This window comes from Elgaria multicarinata, chromosome 1 (assembly GCF_023053635.1).
Source record: "Elgaria multicarinata webbii isolate HBS135686 ecotype San Diego chromosome 1, rElgMul1.1.pri, whole genome shotgun sequence".
NCBI classification, from domain to species: Eukaryota; Metazoa; Chordata; class Lepidosauria; order Squamata; family Anguidae; genus Elgaria; species Elgaria multicarinata.
Genome location: NC_086171.1, coordinates 155816110 through 155838284, shown reverse-complemented (window position 1 = coordinate 155838284; position 22175 = coordinate 155816110). Strand labels below are relative to the sequence as shown.

At 41.8% G+C, this 22175-nt stretch overlaps 1 protein-coding gene across 6 annotated transcripts in view; it reads left to right on the top strand.

The window, feature by feature from the left end:
- The first annotated feature begins 10831 nt into the window (after positions 1-10831).
- ST3GAL3 (ST3 beta-galactoside alpha-2,3-sialyltransferase 3) overlaps positions 10832-22175 on the top strand; it is a 241289-nt gene continuing 229945 nt past the window's right edge. For 4 of the 6 annotated variants that reach the window (XM_063140045.1, XM_063140021.1, XM_063140037.1 and 1 more), the window contains exons 1-2: positions 11613-11843; positions 20819-20963. In XM_063140045.1, the coding sequence (XP_062996115.1) occupies positions 20843-20963 (121 nt within the window). In that variant the 5' untranslated portion in view covers positions 11613-11843; positions 20819-20842. Of the gene's footprint in view, positions 10851-11612; positions 11844-20818; positions 20964-22175 lie in introns of those variants that run through there. The other 2 variants (XM_063140053.1, XM_063140029.1) reach the window with 2 other exon arrangements.

Here is a 22175-nt window from a genome sequence, read left to right as displayed (position 1 = left end):
TTCAATTAAACCTTTTTAGTAACTAACAGTGTAATCCAATACATGTCTGCCCCACTGAGTTCAATGGGACTTACTCCAAGGTGTTTATAGGCATGCAGCTTACTTGTATTCTATTACCTATTCCTGTGAGCCAGTATTCCTATCCATAGAGATAGGTCATTTCACAATTTGGGCCTAGATAGACATAGTAGGATGAAATGGGTCTAATTTCTGTTGCATCATACCATGATTCCTGTAGTAGTGGTGTCAATATGGTTATTTATCCCAATTACATGGTAATAGTTTTCAGCTAAAATGTTCTGCATGAGCTCGACTCTCAAATGTTATATCAAAGACCTAAAGTAGGCAGCTGCATTATCAGCTGCAGAGCAGGATAGGTTAAATAACTGTAAAAAAGTGTTCAAGGCTGTTGATAAAGCAGAGTGGATCATGGTCAGTTCCAGAGCACAAACCACAACAAATTTTAAAAAGCAGGGAATTGGCGGTGGGGGTGAAAATGAACCCCTTGCCAAGGATTCTGGGGATAACACAATCCTTGGCAAGGGGGTTGTTTTTGCCCCCACCCCATCCCCATTTTTCCTGATGGGGCACTTTTTTCTAATGAGGTTGGGAAGGGAATTAGTGAAAATAATGCAAAATTTCCAAAAGAGGCTGATTTATTCTTTCTGGATCAGGGTTTAGGAGTTGTGTGTGGAGAGTTCACAGAGTGAGAGAAAGACTGGGTTTGTCTGCTAAAAAGTTTAGAAGAGCGTAGGATGTGCAATTTATTATTTTGGGGAAACAGGGAATAGGAGGAGATAGATTGGACATGGATAGAGTAGGCAAGGATACATAGGATACTGTATTGTAACAAACAAGTATTGCAACAAATGAAACCACAAAATTGATAAACTGCATGAATTTACTTATTGTTAAATAAAAGATATTTTGTTTCACTAACTCCCTTCCCAACTGCCCAATTGATGCCTCAGTACATATTCTTGTTGGAGAAAGGTGTAAAATGTGATCTCTGAAAGTTTCAGGGTTGCAACACAAAGTGTGAGATTGGAATGAGGGTGAGATAGTGCATCTTGTTGACTTCTCAGACAAATGGGTAGGAATAAAACCTTTATATCAACTAGGGTTGCTCCTAGGAAAAGATTGTTATTTACTTTTTTGTAGCAGATTTTATGCTCTTTAATTTTGTACTGAGACATCTTTTCTGTGAGATTACAAATAATAGAATTATTGTGCGAAAACTGGATTTTGGCCACCATTTTTCCAAGAGGGTGGCCATTACAATGATTTCCTGAGATGCCCCTATATCTAATTTTAATCTACATGGTCATAATTACCACCATACCAAATTTCACACTTGTATCACAATGTGCATGATTTTTATTCTATGCCGATCTACTATAGGGCTGTGTTCTCTCTCTCTCTCTCTCTCTCTCTCTCTCTCTCTCTCTCTCTCTCTCTCTCTCTCTCTCTCTCTCTGGTTTTCCTAGAAAATAAAGGATGCCAGCTTTCCTCCCTTGCACCCTGGGATGTTTGGGCACCATGCAGGGGTACAAGATGGGGAGGGAAGTCAGGAAAAACAAAGAATACTATGAAACAACAGTAGAGAATCACACTATGGCATGCAGGAGAGCTCAGCAACCTCCCTTGGAAATTATTTTTTTACTTGTTGGTGGAAGCTATTTAATGAGGGGGACAATCTGATCTCTCAAGGGAGCTGTGGACCTAAAATGCAATTGCTAGAGACCCAGCCTAGTTGTAATGAGTGGTCCCAAAGACATGTGAAAGTGAACAGCTGACAAAAGAAAGATCTGGGACTGACCACATCAAGATCAATTCAAAATGTAGGTCAGCTGCTTTCAAGATAATGCTTAATGAGGAGATGGCAGTCTTTCTTCAGTGCAAACTGAAGAGAAAGAGATGTACTTCAGACAGAATGGAAGAGGCAAACAACTCTACAGTGTGAAACTAAAAAGAGCACTTGAAACAATTGTTATTGAAACTGAAACAAGTCTGAGCGCTTGGTGAGAAAAGACCCACTCTTCACAATAAAGAAGTAATTGTTAAGAGCACAACTGCATGTGAACTGCAATTCAGCAACACATACAACTGGAAGAGATGTATAGATAATACATCCCCTTGATAACAGGAAAACATACACGAAAGGGTCTTGTGGCACCTTAAAAATTAACAAATTTATAATTGGTAATAGAAGTATTAGAAGAAAAGTCCCTGAATTCCGAGCCATATTACAAAACAAATAACCATGGGGAAAGCAAAGGAAGCACAGAATAAAGAAAACAGATAACATCCCTAACAAGGCTAGGAAAGCTACATAGAACCTGCAGCCATTATCCTTAACTGAAAAACCAACAAGAGAATGAAAGTGAAGGAAATGGATCAATTAAAAGCAATGATTAATTTCTTGATGTAACACAAATGAATACAGAGGATGTTTCAGCAGCCTGACAACCATGCTATTTTCAGATATTTAATGGGAGATATGAATCAAATGAATGTGACATTGGTGACAGTCTGGCAAAGGAAACGAAGGCTACATGGGAGATGGAAAGTGTGTGTGTGAGTAAGAGAGAGACCCATTTGATTATCTTGGATTTCTCAGTGGATTTTGATACATGCAGGGATGGTGGTATAGGGCATTGTTCTTCATTCCTTGAAAGTCAATTCCAGACGCTGGTACTGGTAGAATGTTGTTTGACTTGGGCTTCAACTTGAAACAACTGGGTGGCTTTAAACTCCTGATTGAGGTCATCCAGAGTTTTGGGTTGAGGTTTCACTGGTATATTGAGGTCATAAAGCTCTACCTTTCATTTCCATTTTCCAGTTCCAGAAGGGCATTACAGGAGCTGTATCAGTGCTTGATGTATGGGCTAACACAAGCTAAAATTTAATGCATATAAGGAAATGCTGCTGGTAAGGGTTTATAGTTCACTGGGCAAAGATGTAGAAAAACTTCTAGATGGGGTTGAACAGTCCTTGAAGGAGTCAGTATGCAGATTGGATGTGGCGGGTAAAGAGCCAATGATGAGTTGAGTCAGTTATTGTGTCGTCTGTCAGGCAACATGCAACTGACAGTTGGGTATTTTCCCAAAATAGCCAAAAGAGATAATCAGCGGTCTGCTTCAATGGCTATCCGGACAACTGTTGGTTACCATGTCATCTGGTGGTCTCCATTGATTATTCTCCCCTTGGGCGAGAAAGGAGAAAGGATCGCCTCACACCAGAGATGATCTCCTCCTGGTGATGCATCTTCTCAGTCATCTCCATGGAAAGGGGGCAGTGTTGCTAGAGTTGCCCCTGCTCTGTTGCCATGGCAGTGACTGAGAACGCATCAGCGCCGAGCCAGTCATTCAATGACGTGGCTTGGTGTTGACGCCTCCTTTGCCAGAATGGGGATCGAGGGCCCTGACATGCCAGGAGACCGGCCCCAACCCTCCCTGATGCAGAAGCAGGAGGCTTGGGGCTGGTCTCCTGATGTGTCAGGGCCCTCAATCCCTCCTCCAGCAAAGGACCCCTCACTGACAACTTTGGACATGTCACTTCCACTGACAGGGGAGACACAGCACCCCGGTTGCCTAACGATGGCGGCAGATTAATCCCTTCTCCTGTCACCAGGAAAGAGGGCTCCCTCTGGACTTTTTCCTGGAGTCTTGTCTCCTGTTGACAGGTGATGGGATTCATCTGCCCTCAGGAACCTTGACTCTCCTCTGCTCTCCGCTCCTCCCCCTCCCCCGTAATGGCGCCACTGGTAAGGAAAGTACTAACCAGCACCGCCATTTAGTGGGGAGGACCTAGAGGTGTGGGGTGTAGAGGCGACAACTCCATGGAGAGAGACAGTCCTCTCCATGGAGCGGCACTTCCACTTAAACAAGGACAAACCAATTTGCCTGATATGCCTTGAAACTGTCTCAGTATTAAAGTACAATGTTAAGAGGCATTTTGAACCTTGTCACAAGGACTACTCAATATATCAAGGAGAGGTGCAAATGAACAAGATAAAATCTCTTTATAAAGCTATGTTTCTGCAGAAAAAGAGTCTTAGGAAGCATGTTGAGGAGAATTTGCCTGTTGTGAGGGTCAGCTGTCATGTTGCTCAATGTACTGCTGAAAGTGGGAGACCATTTACTGATGGTGAATTTGTAAAAAAAAAAAGTGCATGGTTAAGTACTGATAAGGTATCTTGTGTTAGTTGTATCAGTTTATCTGCATCTACAATCACCAGGTGTGTTGGAGAACTAGGAGAAAGCAAAAACTTTTGAATATTTTTCTTTGGTGTTAGATGAAACAAATGACATTATAGACACTGCTCAACTACTAATTCTTATCTAATTTTATAGATTTCAACTTCAGAATCACAGAAGAGTTGTGTGGACTGCAGAGTGTGAAAGGCACTACAAGTGCAGAAAACATATTCTTGAAGGTGTGTGAATCAGTAGAAAATCTTGGTTGGAGTTGGAAAAATTAAAAGGCATCACAACTGATAGTGCAAGAATTATGGTGGAAAGTAAAACCAGTGTAGTTGCACGCATCAATCAAGAAATATTGAAATTAAATTATATACTTCCCGTGCAATTTCACGGCATCATCCACCTGCAAGCTTTGTGTAGTAAGATTCTCCAGTGGGACAGTGTGATCCATGTTTTTGTATCCACCATTAATTACATCAGGCATCATGGTCTTAATCATCGCCAGTTTCAAAATTTTCTCTTGTAGATAGATGCAGAATATGGAGATGTGTTGTACCATGCAGAAGTCAGGTGGCTTAGCAGACACAAAGTTCTCAAATGGTTTTTTAGTCTTTATCAAGAAGTTGATCAATCATGAAGAAAGGAAAAGGTCAAGAAGTACTTTCTGACCCTGAACGGACTTTTTGATTTGGCTTTATTAACTGATATCACAGAGCATCTGAACACTTTGAATCTAGGGTTGCAGAAAAAAAGGAAAGTTTGTGTCTGACATGTATTCTGTGTTGAAAGCTTTTGAAGCAAAACTAAACATTTTTATGATTCAAGTTAGTGAAGGTAACTTCAAACTTTTCATGCTGTAATGGACTAAAATTTGAGAAGGACCAGAATTTACAATTCCTTGTCAAAAGATACACCAAAGCATTGAAACTATTGCAGGTGGAATTCCAGAACAGATCTCTGATTGCCATAAGCATGGAAAGGAAATAAGAATGTTTTAGAATCCATTTGAAGTGGCACCAGAAGATGCAAGTGAATATTTTCAGATGAAACTCATTGATTTGCAAGCCAGTGATTGTCTCAGAGACATATACAAAGAAAATAGTCTTTTGGGTTTTTATTCTGGCCTACCTGATATATTTATCAACCTAAAGAAATTTGCTACAGGAATGTTCACAGACTTTGGCACCACATATATCTGTGAACAAACTTTTTCAAAGATGAAAATTGTGAGATCCATGTGTAGGTCAAGACTTACAGATGAACATTTACATTACATTTTAACGGTGTCTGTCACAAACTTTGACATCAATGCCTTGGCTAACAGAAAACAGCCACAGAAATCACACTCACTAGGTAAGCATGTGTAAATAGATAAGTATATAGATTCCTTAGTACTTAAATATTATTCCAAAATGGATTGAGTTCAGGTGAACATTCCTTCATTGACCTTTGACTTTTTTTACTTTTGACCTTAGTAAGTTAATAATGATAAATCAAATTTTGATTCAAGGTGCAGCCTTCTTTAGGCATTGGATACTCTAATGCCCCCCCATGTGTTAGAAGGTTGGGGAGCACTGATCTAAATGTATTCAGTGTATGTGAAGACTGTTTTAAGGAATTGCTATGGTTTGCTGCTCTTAAACTGCTACTTTAAATTGTTACTGCTATTGCTGCTGCTGTTTTAATGTTTTGTATTATTTTTAATTCTATCAGACTTTATAAAGGACTGTATACTTCTTTATGACCCACTTTGTTTTTAATAGAATAGTCACGTATACATTTCAGCAGTAAAGATTTACAGTGGGTTTTATTCATGTTTACCAAGCAGTAAGTGCTGCTATGTCCAAAAGAACTTACTTAAACATATTTAAGATTGCAGCCTTATTCAGTCCTACCAAATTTGCAGGGAACATGTAAGTACTTCACTCCAAGGAAACAATTCCTGCCAAATGGAAGCCAGGGATAATTACTCATAGCATAACAGATATGCAGTTCTTTTTGGCTGTAATACTTGCAGAAATATGCATTCTTTGTCAGTTGGGGAACAAATTTCAACATCCTGTATGATACCACACAGGATGTAAACATAAAGGTTTCATGTAGGCCTAAGACCAGCTATTTACTACAAAAGGATGGACTGTATGTTCACTCTCTTATAAATTGTTAGGGTGACTATATGAAAAGGAGGACAGGGCTCCTGTATCTTTAACGGTTGCATAGAAAAGGGAATTTCAGCAGGTGTCATTTGTATGTATGCAGCACCTGGTGAAATTCCCTCTTCATCACAACAGTTAAAGCTGCAGGAGCCCTGCCCTCTTTTGTATCTAGTATTATCTGGATCCATTCCAATCTGTATTCAGGCCTGGTTTGGGGGCAGAACGGGCCTTGGTCACCCTGATAGATGACCTTCTTTGGGAGAGAGACAGAGGGAATGCGACCCTGTTACTTCTTCTCAATCTCTCAGCGTCTTTCGATACTGTTAACCACGGTATCCTCCTGGGCTGCCTTAATGAGTTGGAGGCACTGTTTTACAGTGGTTCGACTCCTACTTGTTCCAGAGAATAGCATTAGGTGACTACACTTCAGCCTCATAACAGCTGAACTGTGGTGTGCCAAAAGGCACCAAATTGTCCTCAATGTTATTCAATATCTATATGAAGCTATTGGGAGCGGTCATCAGGAGATTTGGGGCAAGGTGTCACCAGTATGAAGACATCCAGCTCTATTTCTGTGTAATATCTGAATCGGGAGCGGCCGTGCATGTTTTGAACCAGTGCCTGGATACAGTTATGGCTTGGTTGAGGGCTAATAAACTGAGGCTGAATCCTGATAAGACAGAGACCATGTAGGTTGGTGTTTCCCAGGTCTGGGAACTGGGATGTTTTCCTGATCTAGATGGGGTTGCACTCCCTCCGAAGGAGCAGGTCTGTAGTTTGGGGGTGCTCCTGGATCCATCTTTGTCACTGGACATCCAGGTGGCCTCGGTGGCCCAAAGCGCCCATTATCAATTTCAGTTGGTATGCCAGCAATGCCTCTTCCTGGATAGGGATAGCCTAGCCACAGTCATTCATGCACTAGTAACCTCACGATTAGATTACTGTAATGTGCTCTATGTGGGGGCTACCCCGTGTGTGTTTTGGAAGCTGCAGCTTGTGCAGAATGCAGCAGCTTGGGTGCTCACTGGGACGCCTAGCTCTGCCCACATAAAACCTGTATTAAAAGAAATGCACTGGCTGCCTGTTAGCTACTGAGCCACGTACAGGGTTATGCTATTATCCTATATAACCCTAAACAACTTGGGACTAGGATACCTAGAAGACCGCCTTCCTTATATTCACCTGTTGGAAAAGAGCTCAGCTCCGAACCATGGTAACCTACAGTAGTTGCCATGCTTAGTTGCTAAGGAAATGTTGCAAAATGTCTAAGAGAAGAAATTCGTAAGATAACTGAACTCAAGTGAATGTTCTCTCAAGGAACAGTGAGTACCTATCTCTTTTAGTAGATGCTTGCCAAGAAAATGTATTTCCATGTACTTTCTTTTCAGCTAGAAATTTCCTGTTAGATGGTGCCTACTACATATGCGGCACCAGAGAAGATAGTGTATAAATATACCTAGCTACCTCCCTTGTGAGGTAGGCACATGCTTTGCAGCAATTAGCTCTTGTGCCTCTTTATTCTGCATAATAAATGCTGTTTGATCCATACTTCATCTCCTCTCCTTCTTGTGTGCTGAATTGGACTTGGTACACTAGGGAATGACCTATTTTTGCTACACACCCAGACAACATTTACAATTGTCAGAGGAGGCCCTGCTCATCATCCCAAGATGAACAGACTGTTGGTGGCGGGGCTGTGGCATCACCAGCCTCTGTGACGCCTATTTAAACCTCTCCTTCACTGCCCCCACCCTATTTTTATCCTCTAAAAGAATGAGGGAACAATAAAGCTTTTAATTATTTGTGTGTGAGTGTGACTGTGTATTTACCAACTGAAATAACGTAAATGACTGAGCAGACAGGGTTGAAGTAACAAAATAAGAATGTACTTTATTCATAAAGTAAAAGATGTTAAAAAGACACTTTATGTTTAAATTGTACACATACATCTATCTCCCAGGGAATACTAACCACCTCCAGATCCTATCACCCCACTTTCCTAATCCTATCCTGAAACAAGCCTCTAATAAACCCAACTCATTCCAACCCTCATTAATTTCTAACTCTCTAACTAACTGCCAAACTGTCTCTCCTTCCCCTAATTCTTTCTCAATTTCAAACCAACCAACCAATCAGACAACACCATTCACATTGTTCACCATTCTAACTCCCCCCTCCCACTTACTTACCATTTCCTGAAAAGAAAATAATTGTCCATGGCAAATCCCAAACCTTAAACCACACACTTAAATATACAAATATAAACAATAACACAAAATACTATTTTGCCACATGGGCCTTCTCTGTAGTGGCACCCAGCCTCTGGAAAACCCTCTCTCACGCGGTTCAGGAGACAAAAAATGTAACATCCTTCAAATGCCTCCTGAAAACATCTTTTGAGATGTTTCCCTGGATTATAACTTATTCTGGTTTTATATGACATTTTTAAATTTTTATATCTTGATGTTTGTATACCACAGTTTTAACTGTAAACTGCCCAGAGAGCCTTGGCTGTTGGGCAGTATACATATGTAATAAATAAATAAATGACACCTGCTGAAATTTCTTTTTCTATACAACAGTTATAGATACAGGGGCCCTGTCCTCCTTTCCATATAGTCACCCTAGTTTAAAGTGACATTACTTTTACTAAATTAGTTATGTGCAGGAAGAGAGTAAAGTGGGCATTTACTGTTTAACACCTTAATCCTGTCAATAATAAATATTTCACTGCTTTTTAAAACATTACACCTACAGCTCCTGGCTAATAGATGTCAGAATAAAAAGCCAGTGTATCCTCACATCTTGAGAAGTAAAGCTGTTGGACCTGAAAGAAAGGTCCTGGTGGCAGCATTATTGTGTATGTAGTGGGAGGTGGTGTTTGCTGTGGGAAAGGCCTTATAGAAAAGGTATTCACACTTGTAAATAGGCAGGAATGCCACATCCTCCATAAAGCAAAAATTATATCCTCAATTTCCTAAGGATCCTTTTTCTTCTTTGCTCTTCCCTATCTTTGCAGTGCTTTACCTATTGGGACCTGTCTAATTGAACCATTGATAAAAACTTACTTCTTTACTTTTCTCCCTCTAACTTTACCATTTACTCTCCTTCCGCTCCTTGTCTTGCCCTAGATTATAAACCTGAAGGCAGGTCCTGCATCTTTTTAGTTTGTCTATATACAATATCTAGTTTACATAGGTGTTCTAAAACTAATAATAGCACAACTCAACTGACATTAAAAGGCATTTGACAATTCACTTGTACAGAAGTGACAAAGCTGATACAAGACAGAATTGTACATATGGCCAAATATGTAATACTGGAAAAATCTGTAACAAGACAGTGGTGCAGTTAGGTAATCTTATGTTCCAAATGTAATGGTCTTATATGTGCCCTGCTCCATAAATGGTAATGTTTATTACACCACTTAAGTCAAAATGTGGTAAGCCAGGCTTTGTTTGGGGGATTCTGTTCTGGTAAGCGGGGCCCTGGACCTCTGCCCCAAAGTCCTATCCTGACAGCATCACCGAAAACAACACACCTTCAAATTGGGATATCAAATAGCATGTTGAAATTGAACATGAACATATGAAACTGCCTTATGCTGATATTCCACCCTTGGTCCATTTAGTTTGGTACTGTTTATTCTGACATGCTATGGCACTCCAAGACCTCAGGCAGGAGCCTGTCCCAATTCTGCTATGACATTTTTAAAGTAGAAATGCCAAGAATTGAACCATGGCTCCATAATAAATGAAAGTCCCTACTCATTTCTGCTCCCCCACCCCAACTCAAACAATCCAAGGCATATTTGAGTCCCCTAGGAATAACCCTGTTTGCATTTCCCTGCATTTCCCCTCAAACCTAACCCATGTGGACATTCTTCCACTCTTCTCCATTTAGCTTGCTCACTATTCTTCCGATCTTTCTCTAGCTGCTCCATTTCATCTCTTTGAGATCTCATTTTGCTGAGATGTGGGTAAGCAGGTGGTCTCCCTCCCGCGGAGACCACTTTAGTGAAGATCCTGCCATCCGTCCTACTTTTCCCAGCTTAAGCATCACTGAGGCTAGCTAGCTGGTGCTCTCAAGTTTCATGGACTCACAGGATACGTCCACAACAGACCCCTCTTTCTGCAGCGTACTGCTAATACCTTCAGTTGGCAGCAGGGAATACTTAAGTTGTTTTAGAAAGGTGGGGGGAGTACGTTCCACCCTCCCGGAGGAGATGCTTTGAAACCCGATTGCACTTTCACTTCCGCGATCCTACTTTGCATTTTGTGTGTGTGTTTCCCGCGCGTGTTGAGGCTGTTAAATCATCCCTTCCCTTCTCGGGACACGCGCTTACGTGCTTTGGCCTGGAGCCTTTTTCCGGAGAAGACCCAGACTAGCATCTCCCTAGCTCCCTTCAACGGAAGTGCCTTGGCGCCGCCTTAACTCTTACTCTGGTTTTGTCCAGGGAGCTGCGGCTGTTTTTTCCATGGCGGATCAGGTAAAACCATTAAATCGTTCTGTCCGGCATGCAGTGGGAGGGGGACTCGCAAAGACAGCGCATCCGCTGGGTGATGGGGAGGAAAGCGAGTCCAGCTCAACGTGCTACGCTCCAGCATGGTCGCTCTGCAAGGACCGTGGAAGGGCGCCTGTGCGTTTGCCAGCCAGCTAGCCGGCCCGCCCTCTGCGTTCTTGCTGCGCTTTCCGTCACAGGCGAGTTAACTTTTCCAGACTTGCCCACCTTTGGCGGTGGGGAAGACGGACTGTCTGCTGGCAGGAAAGCGCTCTTTGCCAAGCTGAATCTGGCCCTCGTAATCTATGGATGCCATTGGCGCGTTACATTTGGCACAAGCCTTGCACCAATCATCGCAACTGAACGAGATGGTTGGGTGCCCCCCCTTTTTTCTCTCTCTCTAACGGCCGGCAGCTTCGTCATTCTAGATTAGGTCAGATGGGCTGAGACGGGAGATCTCTCCGCGCCCGGGGTTCCAAACCCCCTGACCCTTCGTAATCTCCGCAGCGGACAGCGGTCCTCCCACGCTATCCTTCAATTGGCTACAGAGGATACTTAGGGCTCCGCCCAGGTCTTTTTTGTCAGGGGGGGAGAGAGACACATACACACACACACAAGATGCTATTCCTCTGATTGGACTCCCTGAGCTCCCCTCCGCTCCTTGCCTGAAGTGATTGGACCGCGGCGCGCCTTCCTTCTGGGTGCGCTTGAGCGTCTGAAAGCCCTCCTTGGGTCTGATTGGGCAGCGGGAAGCCCACCGCACGCCCGCACTCGCTGGGTGCTTGGTGGAGAATGCCCCTTGCCTTCCACCATTGGTCATCGGAAGTCCCGCCTTATTGTGTGATTGGCGATGAACCCCTGCCTCTGAGTCCGGCTGCCGCCGCCGCCGCCGCCGCCGCTGCCCAGGCCGGCATGGCGGGTGGCAGGGCAATCGGCAAGCGAGCCCAGAGGAAGGGTGCCCGAGATCTCCACGCGGCTCTGGTGAGGAGGCACGCGAGGGACGGAGGGAGGGAGGTGATTCTAAGGCTGCGGTGGTAGAAGAGGAGGAGGGAGCTGCAGCAGCAGCAAGTGTGTACTTCAATTCTGCATCCTTCCTCCGTGTTACCCGGCTCTGGTGCCCGTCCCCGCACCGATTCCTCTCAGTTATGACGCTCCCGGCCTGTTGCTTCTCCCTCAGGTCGACTTCTAGGCGTCTTTTATGAAGATGCAGTTGTCACAGCAGAATATGACGACCACCTCCCCATCCCACTCGCCTCTGGCTTTATTGCCAAACCCGTTTGGCTGGATAAAGCCTTTCACTACAGTAGCTCTACCTTTCGTCTTCCCTTCCATCAAAGATGTCCCAATCTCATTATCTAAACCAGCCTCCCCCAAAACTAGTGCCCTGTAGATGTGTTGGACTACAACTCCCAGCATCCCCAAGCTATACTGGGAGTTGTACTTCAACACATCTGGAGGGCACCAGGTTGGGGGAGGCTGATGTAACCATCTCTGTCTTGGTCAGTCATCCTGCATTGGACTGGGATTTGTGTATTCCTTTCACTGCTGAATGGGATTAAGTATCACTGGGCACTTGGAATGGGTAGCGGGGAGTACAGGGCAGTCAATTTTGTCTCTCTGTGTGTGGGAGTGCCTACTTTGTTTATTCTCTTGAAATGTTCAGCTGGTATGTATTCTAAGACAGAGATGGACAACTTGCGGCCCTCCTCATGTTGTTGGGGGCCCATAAAATAACTCCTGTCATCTCTGACCATTAGGCATACTGTCTGCAGCTGATGTGAGATAGAGTCCAACAGCATCTGTAGGGCCTAACGTTGCACATCCCAGTTCAATGCAAACATTTGCTATGTAGCAATGATGGGAAAGGAGAGAATGAGGAAGGGAAATTAAGCAAAAATGTTTATATTAAATTTAGGGGAGTTACTAGCTGTGCCTGGATTCATTTTTGTCTCAATCACATATAATTGCACTATGTGGCTTAACTGTTGACCCATGTAGCTGAACGTCCACATGCTAGTCACTTTCTAAATAAATTCTCTAGCAACATCATTGTTGACTGACCCAAAGTTGAATGTCAACCTTTTTGTTTAGAGTACAGAGAAAACCTGAAGAGTTTTGTGCAGAAATGTATCTGCATTGGCCAAAACACTCTTCTTATAACCTTCAGAGGTTAAAGACAGAGCTGCTGAAAAATAATATCTTCAACAGCTGGCCAATTTTGTAGGAGTGTCAGCAGCATTTATGTAGACGGTAACATGAGAGTTTTCTGCTGAAAGGGATCAATAATGCTTGACCAAAGTACTGGCTGACCAAAGATATCTAGAAGACCTGATCCCTTTCTGGTAGAGAGAGTTCAGCCAACAATTCTTTTATCATCTTCTGTCATGGAAAAGGTTCTGACCTAGCGTTATTCCTGATGTATTACCTTGGAATGTTCAAGCAATTTTTGTGTGGGGGTTTGTATGAGGCATTATCCAGACATTCAACTCCCAGCTGTATTCTGATGTACCACAGTTCAACCACAGACAGATCATATGAGTCTGTTGATTTGTTTCATGGACCCTGTTCACATGCACTTGCACTTCCCTCTGATGGAATTCCCATGCTGCTTTGGTACATGTTTGAATCTAAAAGTAACATGACTAGAGCTTTGTGCATAGTTCCTTCCATTTGGTCATTGTTTAGCCAGAGGAATGGGTGATGGTTTGGTGAAAAGGATCCATGCAGTTGGGCAGTTCCTACCTTGTTCCTACATTCAAATCCAGAAATTAGTCTCATGTAATTACTGGTGAGCATGAATTGTGCCTTAATTAAGCAAAGTTGACTTCTCAGCAGGCTAGCCTGACATTTCACTGCCTCAGATGAAAAAACCAAATGTTACACCATCAAGTAACAGTGCTGATAACTATAATTATTGCTCTTTAATGGTGCCCAGATCTGATCTCTGAGACAGCCTGCTTCACTATGTAATGGTAAGGCAGCTTCTAGGGGTTGCTATACCTTTAGGTCAGTCAGCGTGAAAGGTATCCAATCTCAAAGACAATTACTGCTATGCCCACTCCCAGGCACCTCTTGTGAATCTAAAAAGTGCCTGTCAGTTCTGGAAGGGTGACATCATGACATCAGGGATCTTCAGGTACTCTGGCTTGAGACCAGAGTACCTGAAGGTTCCCAACAGACTCCCATCTCCAAACTTCACCACCTTTTGAAGATAGACAGATACTGGGTTCACAGATACTGGGTTCAGACAACATGATAAGCAATGGTGATTTAAATAGTCAACAGTTGGTTATTTAAACCATCATGGGTTATCGTGTTGTGTGGATGGAGTTTTTAACCAATGCTGTGCAGAGTTGGCTATTTGACCCACCATTGGTTATTGTGTTGTGTGTAGGGCACCATTGATTATTTCCTTGGCTACCGTTGGTTATTTTGTCAGCCACAAAGCCACAAGGCAAAAGCGGTCAAAGTAGTGGCTGCCATTCTAGTCCAGCTGGCAGGGTAGATTTTTGGCAGCAATGGCTGATGGGATACTAGCAGGAGGACTGAGAGGGGAGAGAGGGAGGGGGATGAGTGAGTCAACTCAGTGTGGACTAATAGTCAATTCAACATTGATCCTAATCCACAACACAGTTGATTATTATCATGTGTGGGGAGTACCCCCTAGATAAACAACTATTGAGTCGATTATTACCCCACTGTTGACTATCATGTTGTCTGAATGCAGAGAGGACCTTGTAACTTGCCTGATGCTGAACTTGATGTTTTCCAAGACCCAGGTGAAGACTTTTATTTGCATAGTAGTGCAGCCCAGTTAATTGAATAGTTGCTGAGAAATCACTTACTGGCCCTGCTGGTTTGTCTTGTCTTATTTTGTTCTTGTTCTTTTTAATGTTGTTTGTCAATGACTTCAGCTATGTGGGTCTCCAGAACATCTTATAAAAATATATAATAAAATACTAGAACAAAAATAAAACAAAAAGGCATCATGGCAAAAAATACATTATTGTTCTATGATTATTGTAATTTCCCTGGCAGTTGTTAAATGGAAGAGTGGAATAGGCATATTTTAAATACATAAATAAACCCAGTCTAACCTTTTCTTCCCAGCTCAGTGATGCAGTTAGAGTAGCAGTATAAAAATGATGGGCAATTTCCTGGTAAATACATATAAAATTAATATATATCATGTGATACTAACTTATCAAACCTGGCTGCTCTAAGAATATGAAATGTATGTGTCTTAGCTAGCAGTCATATAAAATAGTAGTAGATTTATGAAACTTAAATGTATGAATTCTTTAGCTGTTATTCAAACATTGTTCACAAATGTAAGATATCTAGCTTAAGCAGATTTATTTTGTCAGATAACAAAGCAGAAAGAATAAAATGAAAGATGAGAGTAAAAGCTCTCAACCTTTCAATACATTTTACCTATCTGATTTAACACTGATAGTTTTTGAAAGTATATACAAATAGTTCTGAGGGTGTGCAAAACTATTAGATTTTATTTCTATAGATCAGTGCAAATTTAGTTAATTTCTTCTGAGTATTATAAAGGTACTTAATTATACATATTTTCATAGAGGAGCTTGCCAGGGAGTGAACTGAGATGATCCAGGTCAGAACGCATCAGCATACAGGGCTTTACCCCCACCCGCCTCCCAGGGTGCATCACACTGTTCTTATTTAGTTGAATCTCATAGACAGTAATCCTGTCACCTAGTTAGAGATCCTCTTGGAGCTCTTCACAGCTTGCCTGGGATTTCATAATAATTTGGTGTCATCTACATATGTGCCTCACCACATTACTGTTCTCTGGATGTCAGACCATTTATCAGCAAGTTAAATAGCACCAGTCCCAATGTTGACTCTTGTATTTGCTTGTTAGCTAATGTAGATGGGATGCCAAAAGCCAGGACAGAAGGAGGGGATGGCCTTGAGTAGAGGAGCCAAGAGGGATGGACTATAGCTGAGTTTTAAAAGTTCTTTGAATAGGTTCATTATTGTTACAACATCTCCTTGGGGCTTGCACGTGGAGCGGTAAGCCTCAACACTTCTGCCATTACTTTGGATTAGGAATTTGTTTTTGATAGAAATCAGTACATTTGCTTTTCTACTCCCTAACTGCAGGGTACTTATTCTGGGCTAAAGCTTATGTCTTTGAAATAGTGCTGTTTGGCTAATAACTTCAAAATGATCTTGCTTTTTCTAGCCAATATTGTAATGAGGCAAGTGTTGGCTGTTAAACTAGTTCCTGCACTTAAACATATGGAAAGGAGTATCCTCTCTTTCTATACGAACACCTATCTGTTTTCTCTTATACTTCCTGATCTGTGGATACTTCAAGCCTGACTCTAATTGTGAATTCAGGCATAACAGCAAACTACAGTTAGCATAAATCGTGGCTTGCAAATCCACTTCAAACTATGGTTTAATATCTTGGTTTGGTATTCCATTGCAAATCATGGCTTGACTTGTGTCTGACTGCAGCCCTATACAAGATTGTCTGGGAGTATGTTCCACTGAACTCAGTAGGGCTTACTTCTGAGTAAATATGTGTAGAATTGCTCTATTAGTCATTCATAACCAGAGTATCTGGTGTTTTTTTTTGTAATACCTGTAGGTACTATATTGACATCTGAATGGTTAAGGAAGCCAAGACAATAATTTTGAAAGCACACATTTACTTTTGGCTAACATCCAGTAGCAATTTTGGGGTGTGATAATATGAGTAATAATAATTGTATCTGTGCTAATAAACTTTGGCCTTTTGCTAGATCTAGCACAGTGTGCAAGTCAATGCCTCCTTCCCTTTTGTCCTGATATTCATTTAAAATGCTGATGAGAACAGTTTACAAATAAACATTTCCCTATGGGATTAACCAAAAGAGAGTGGCGAGAATTGGGTGTTCTCACCTTAAGCAACTCTGGCTGTTGATATGAAATACTGCATTTGTCTTATTATAACAAGCGAGGAAATAACTTTGAGCTATGGCAGCTGTTGAGGATAACGGTAAAGAAGTGTACACTGTACTTTTCCTCCTGAGTACTGATTGTCACAGGTACATAGGAGGCCGTTAGGTTTTTTTCCAACTTCCCAGATGTGGTTTTGGGGCTCCAGCTGGCTGACAGTTGAGATTTATGAAATATTTTTTCTCTTTACAGCAAACTGGTAGGGAGGAAGTGAACAAGCAGTGCAACAGCAGGATACATACAGTGCACAGAGGCACCCAAGGCATGACTTTTCCCAATCAAATGGTCTGATAGGATATTGAAGCACCTGGGATCTGCTTTCAAACAAGCAGGAGTCAGGGGTGGGGATTGTAATTCTGCATTCCTGAAGCCTCTAGAGTAGTAGAGGGTACCTTCAGTGTCCATCAATTGTGCCTCTTAATGCTAGTGGAATTTCTTGATGCTGTCACTTGTGGTGTGTTTGAAGCAGGAGCATGTCTAGACCAGTCCTATACCCTGGGGTAGCTCCTGGATCAACCCTGTGCATCCAAATGATGCACAGGGGATCCTGGGATATAGGAAACAGCTAAAAATTCAACTTTTCCATGGTTTCAGGACCATCCCGGGAGCGCGGCCTGTGTGGCCGCTGCTCCCGGGTCATCCCATCGTCCCCACAAGTAGCGGGGCACTTGAAATGGGCATGGAGCTGCATGGTGGCAGTCCGTGCTTATCGGGGTGGGGAGTGAGGTCATTTAAAAAAAAAAAACCCTTATTTTTTGCGCTGGGGTGCAAGTGCGCTCTTCTTCCTTGTTTTTTTTTTTTAAAATGGTGGCTGGGACATCTAGCAGCCAGGGAGGACTGGGGAAGCCGGTAAGTCTGCGATCCTCCCCGCTGCCTCCATCTGCACCCTATGGTGTAGACATGCCCCATATAGTTGGAACCAGTGGTCAGACTGAGAAAAAATCCCACTACTGCTGCAATTGTTGGACAGAATGCTATAATTTGTACTATAGTTCAAGCCAGCTTTATTTTGTGTTTCAGAGTTCTTGTGTGCACTCAGTGCCTGATATTCTAGTGCTTCTTTTCTTTAGTTGCTAAAAGACAAGAAGGACTCTGTCTCTTAATTCCCAAAGCGCTTGCTCACTCTTGTGTCCTCTCCCTTCAAGTGGCCTTCAAATACATACTGCGAGTGAGTCCGTCATTTGAAATTGAGTGTCTTTGAGTATGCTTACCAATTCCCCTCCTAAGGGCACAATCCAGTGCATGTTTAAATAGAAAAAAGCACTACAATTTCTAGCATTCCCCAGCCAGCCATACATAGGATTGCATCCTAAGAGACTCATTTTGCATGTCTTTTCTCACAGGGCCATCCTGAGCCACCCTGTATGTGTGTTGCAGGCTTTTCTCTAGTTATAGAAAAAAGGGCGTACTGATTAGAGGTAAGCAGTGACCCACAGCTTTGATTTGGACCCAAATTCAATTTCAGAATAGAGACCAATTCGGCTCAGGGTGATTTGGAGTCCGTCCACTTTGACTTGGTACTGAATCTGAGTGAAGGTTTGGAAATCCAAGTCTTTGGACTTCGTTTTGACAGTCATGGGAAAACTTCTGCACTCTGTTAAGAAAGTCATAGAGATTGGCATATTTTCCTTAACACAAATTATTATGTTTGCCTGGGAATATCATGGTGTTCAGAACACTTTGGCAAGTGCTTTAAAAAAAACACCCAGCTTTAATGTAATATAGAAACTACATCGGACACAATATAGAATAAATCATATTATAGCATGCCCCAGTGGTTTTAACAAGTATGTGGTTCAAGAATGCTTCATTCTTCTGTCTCCTTCTTTCATTCATGTGTGCAGTTTAATCAGTGACTTCTTCTTTTGATCAAACCACAGTTTGCTAATTTTGAAGTAATGATGGAAAAGGGGTGGGGAAAAGCGGAGCCACCCCCAAAGATATTAGGGTGTGCCTGGGCACACCGGGCACACACTGTCTGCATGCCTATGATGGTGTGATAAAAAGTGGAAGCAATTGATTAAGGGGAAGAGGGGATGCTTGAGCCTGTGACTCATTTGCTATCTTTTAACTATGGGAGGATTGACTGAATTCAGGCAGAGTCTTATATTTTGCTGTTCCAAAACAATGCAGTGAAACCCATTTCCTCAAAAACAGATTGTTCTTTTGTCTTACTTCTGACTCAAAAGTTTTATAATAGGAATAGTGACCTATCCAACCAGTCCATTATAATTTATAATTTCCACTGATGAGCAATCACCATTTTCCTGCTATTAAGAGATGAACAATCATTTTCAGATTCTCCTGTTCCAAAATATGAGTGGTTCTAATGGAACCATATGTCAATTCAATGTAGTCTAATACTGTTTTTCAGTACCATATAATGTTTGGACAATTCCAGAAACCATGAATTTTATTAGCACTTGCTGTGCCACATCTCCAACAGTTGTCATGGCCAAGTACTAATATTTTTATTTACTCTTAAAATACTAGTGATGTTGGGGGCTTATAGAACCTTTGTCTTAGATTTCAAAGTAATGAAGTTTTGGGAAATGTTGCTAAAACCATGATTATACTGGAGTTTGCATTGCTAAAGGAAAGCTGAGGAAGTTTCAGAGGGAGCCAAAACTATTTTTGATGGCGAAGGAACAATAGGCTATATTACAGAAGATTATTATAGCAGCATTTAAATGAACATAAATGGTACTTTTTAAGGGGAAAGTTAATTTATTTAAGACTTGTAAAATTAAATTAATCAAGTTTATAGTTTTAAACTATTCAAGGTATTTTGCACATAAATTCTCTAGTGTCATTTATCAATCTTGTGGGATATTTCTTAGACTAAATGTTATCTTGTTTGAAACTTTGATACTTGATCTGAACCAAGCCCAATGTAATCTGGAAGAGTGGACTTCCTAATCATAGCGAGCGAGTAATGAGTTGGCTTCCTATGAGTTAGCACTCTAATAACACTTAGGAATAACATTTGTAGACTAAAGCTTGGAGGAGCAACACCCTGATTTATTTTTATTTTTGCATACAGTTACTCAAAAAAGTGTTCGGATCAATTTAGTAAAACTTAACTTCCATGTAAGAGATATGGAATTGGGGTGTTAGTGTCCATGATAAGAGTGCTTTGATAATATATATTAGGAAGGGAACATATTAGGGATATGCATTAGATTCAGGTGAAGCTTAACACTGAGCAAAATTGGGCTACTTCGGTCTTGTTCTGTTGCTTTCTGGGGTGCAGCTAACAGAATCAAAGCTTTTCTAAAACATTTGGGCTGTAGCTAGACCTAAGGTTTATCCCTGGATCAACCAGGGGTCAAACCTGTTCATCTAGGTGACACACAGGGGATCCAGTGCTCAGGCAGGGGCGAACCCTGGATGATCCCAGGATAAACCTTAGGTCTAGCTGTGGCCATGGTTTTGTTTCTCTAAATGCTGATTATGAGGTGGGGAAGAATGGAGAATGGTTCCAGTTTTGACCAAGTGGGGGGAGTTATAGCCATTTTTTTAGTCCCTTTGGTAGACAATAGGACACAAAACTTCAGAGTTCTAAACTTTGAGTCTGGTTTGGTATCAAGGTGAAGTGGATGGACTATTAAGTTCATACAAACTGAATTGCATGCTTCAAGCAGGCTATTTTCTGAAGTACTGAATTGGGGTCCTAGTCAATGCTGGGAGTCAGTACACTTATCTAAAACATGTGTTGGTATTGCATGCTTTTATTGTTGGTTTTTATTGCTGATTTTATGTTTATGTTTTTTTAATCACTTTTAATATCTCAATAGTTCTATGTTTTACTGCTATGAGATGCTGTGGAAAGACTTTTGCCGTGAAAGGCATTCAATAAAATATTTATTTAATTAATTAAAATATGTTTGCTGCTTCGTATTTTATGTATGCATATGCGCTACAGAGGGTGAGTAAACTAACTAGAAAATGCAAGGCTCAAACTGGTTTCTTTCCCTCAGGTCTTGTAGAAGAGCCAATCCCATATGAAGATGGGACTGCTGGTGTTTATGCGTAATGTGCTACTAGCCCTCTGTCTCTTTCTGGTGTTGGGATTTCTCTATTACTCAGCTTGGAAACTGCATCTTCTCCAATGGGAGGATTCAAGTAAGTATGATTGTTGCACAGGCCATCCGAGGGTTGATAGTTGGCTAAGAAATTTCCCTATCTTTCAGGTCTGCCCACAATGGAACAGCCTGGGTCACACCCAAACACTCATTGGATCATTTCATGTGCTGTAGAAATTGAATTTATCTTTCTCTTGTTATCTAGGTTGACTAATTGGAATACTGTAAAATAAATTGTATTGCCTTTGCTTAGGCCACAGCTAGACCTAAGGTTTAACTTGGGATCATCGAGGGTTCGCCCCTGCCTGAGCACTGGATCCCCTGTGTGTCACCTAGATGAACAGGTTTGACCACTGGACGATCCAGGGATAAACCTTAGGTCTAGCTATGGCCTTATATAGGCATGTCTTCATGGGCCTGACTGTCATCTATGCTTCTGTTGAATGAGCTGTTGACGTATTGGCTTTCTTTTTTATTATTATATAGTTTATGTGAGCAGAGGCAAGGTGTTGCCTTTCCCTCATTTTCATCCATTAGCTTTAGCTTATATCTGCATAGGCACTCATCTGTGGGATGGTGTGCATCAACTGTACAGCCGACCTGTGTGGTTTTCACTGTGTCCATTGCATATAAATACACAACTGAGTTGGAGGGATTGAGCCCACAGTCAGGTGCAGCCGTTGTGTTTGTGTGAAGTCAGGAACAGCTTCAGTGCCAAATCTCTTGTGCTTCCTTTTGTATTAGAGCTTTGGCTATAGAGATACAAGTGGAATCTATTATCTAGTCTTTACTTAAATGGAGGGAGATGATTTGATTCTCCAGGACTCCATTAAGCTTGGAGAAATGGTGTTGCTTTTATTGTTAAATATTTGATTAAATCTAGGATCTGCAGAATAATCTGAGGCTCTCCCTTCAGCGTTAGGTTTATCATTTCCCTTAACTTAATGCACTTCTTCTTTCTATTTCTTCTGAGTTCCTTCCTGGGGTCTTTAGTACATTTTTTTTTAACATGATGCGTCAGTAAACTTCGTGCACCCTGCTTCTCTGTAACAAGTGTTCCTGCTATATGTAGCTTGTTGGATTTTTTTTTAACAATCTGGTTACTATTTGTACAAGTTACTTTAGCTTTGGGTATCCACTTCATGTTGCTAAAAGTAGTTATTCATCTGATAGGAAGGAGCACATGAACCAGTGTGTGTAGGTGGGGCTTTGCACATCCTTCTGTGTCTTTTTCTAGTATTTCTTTTCCTGG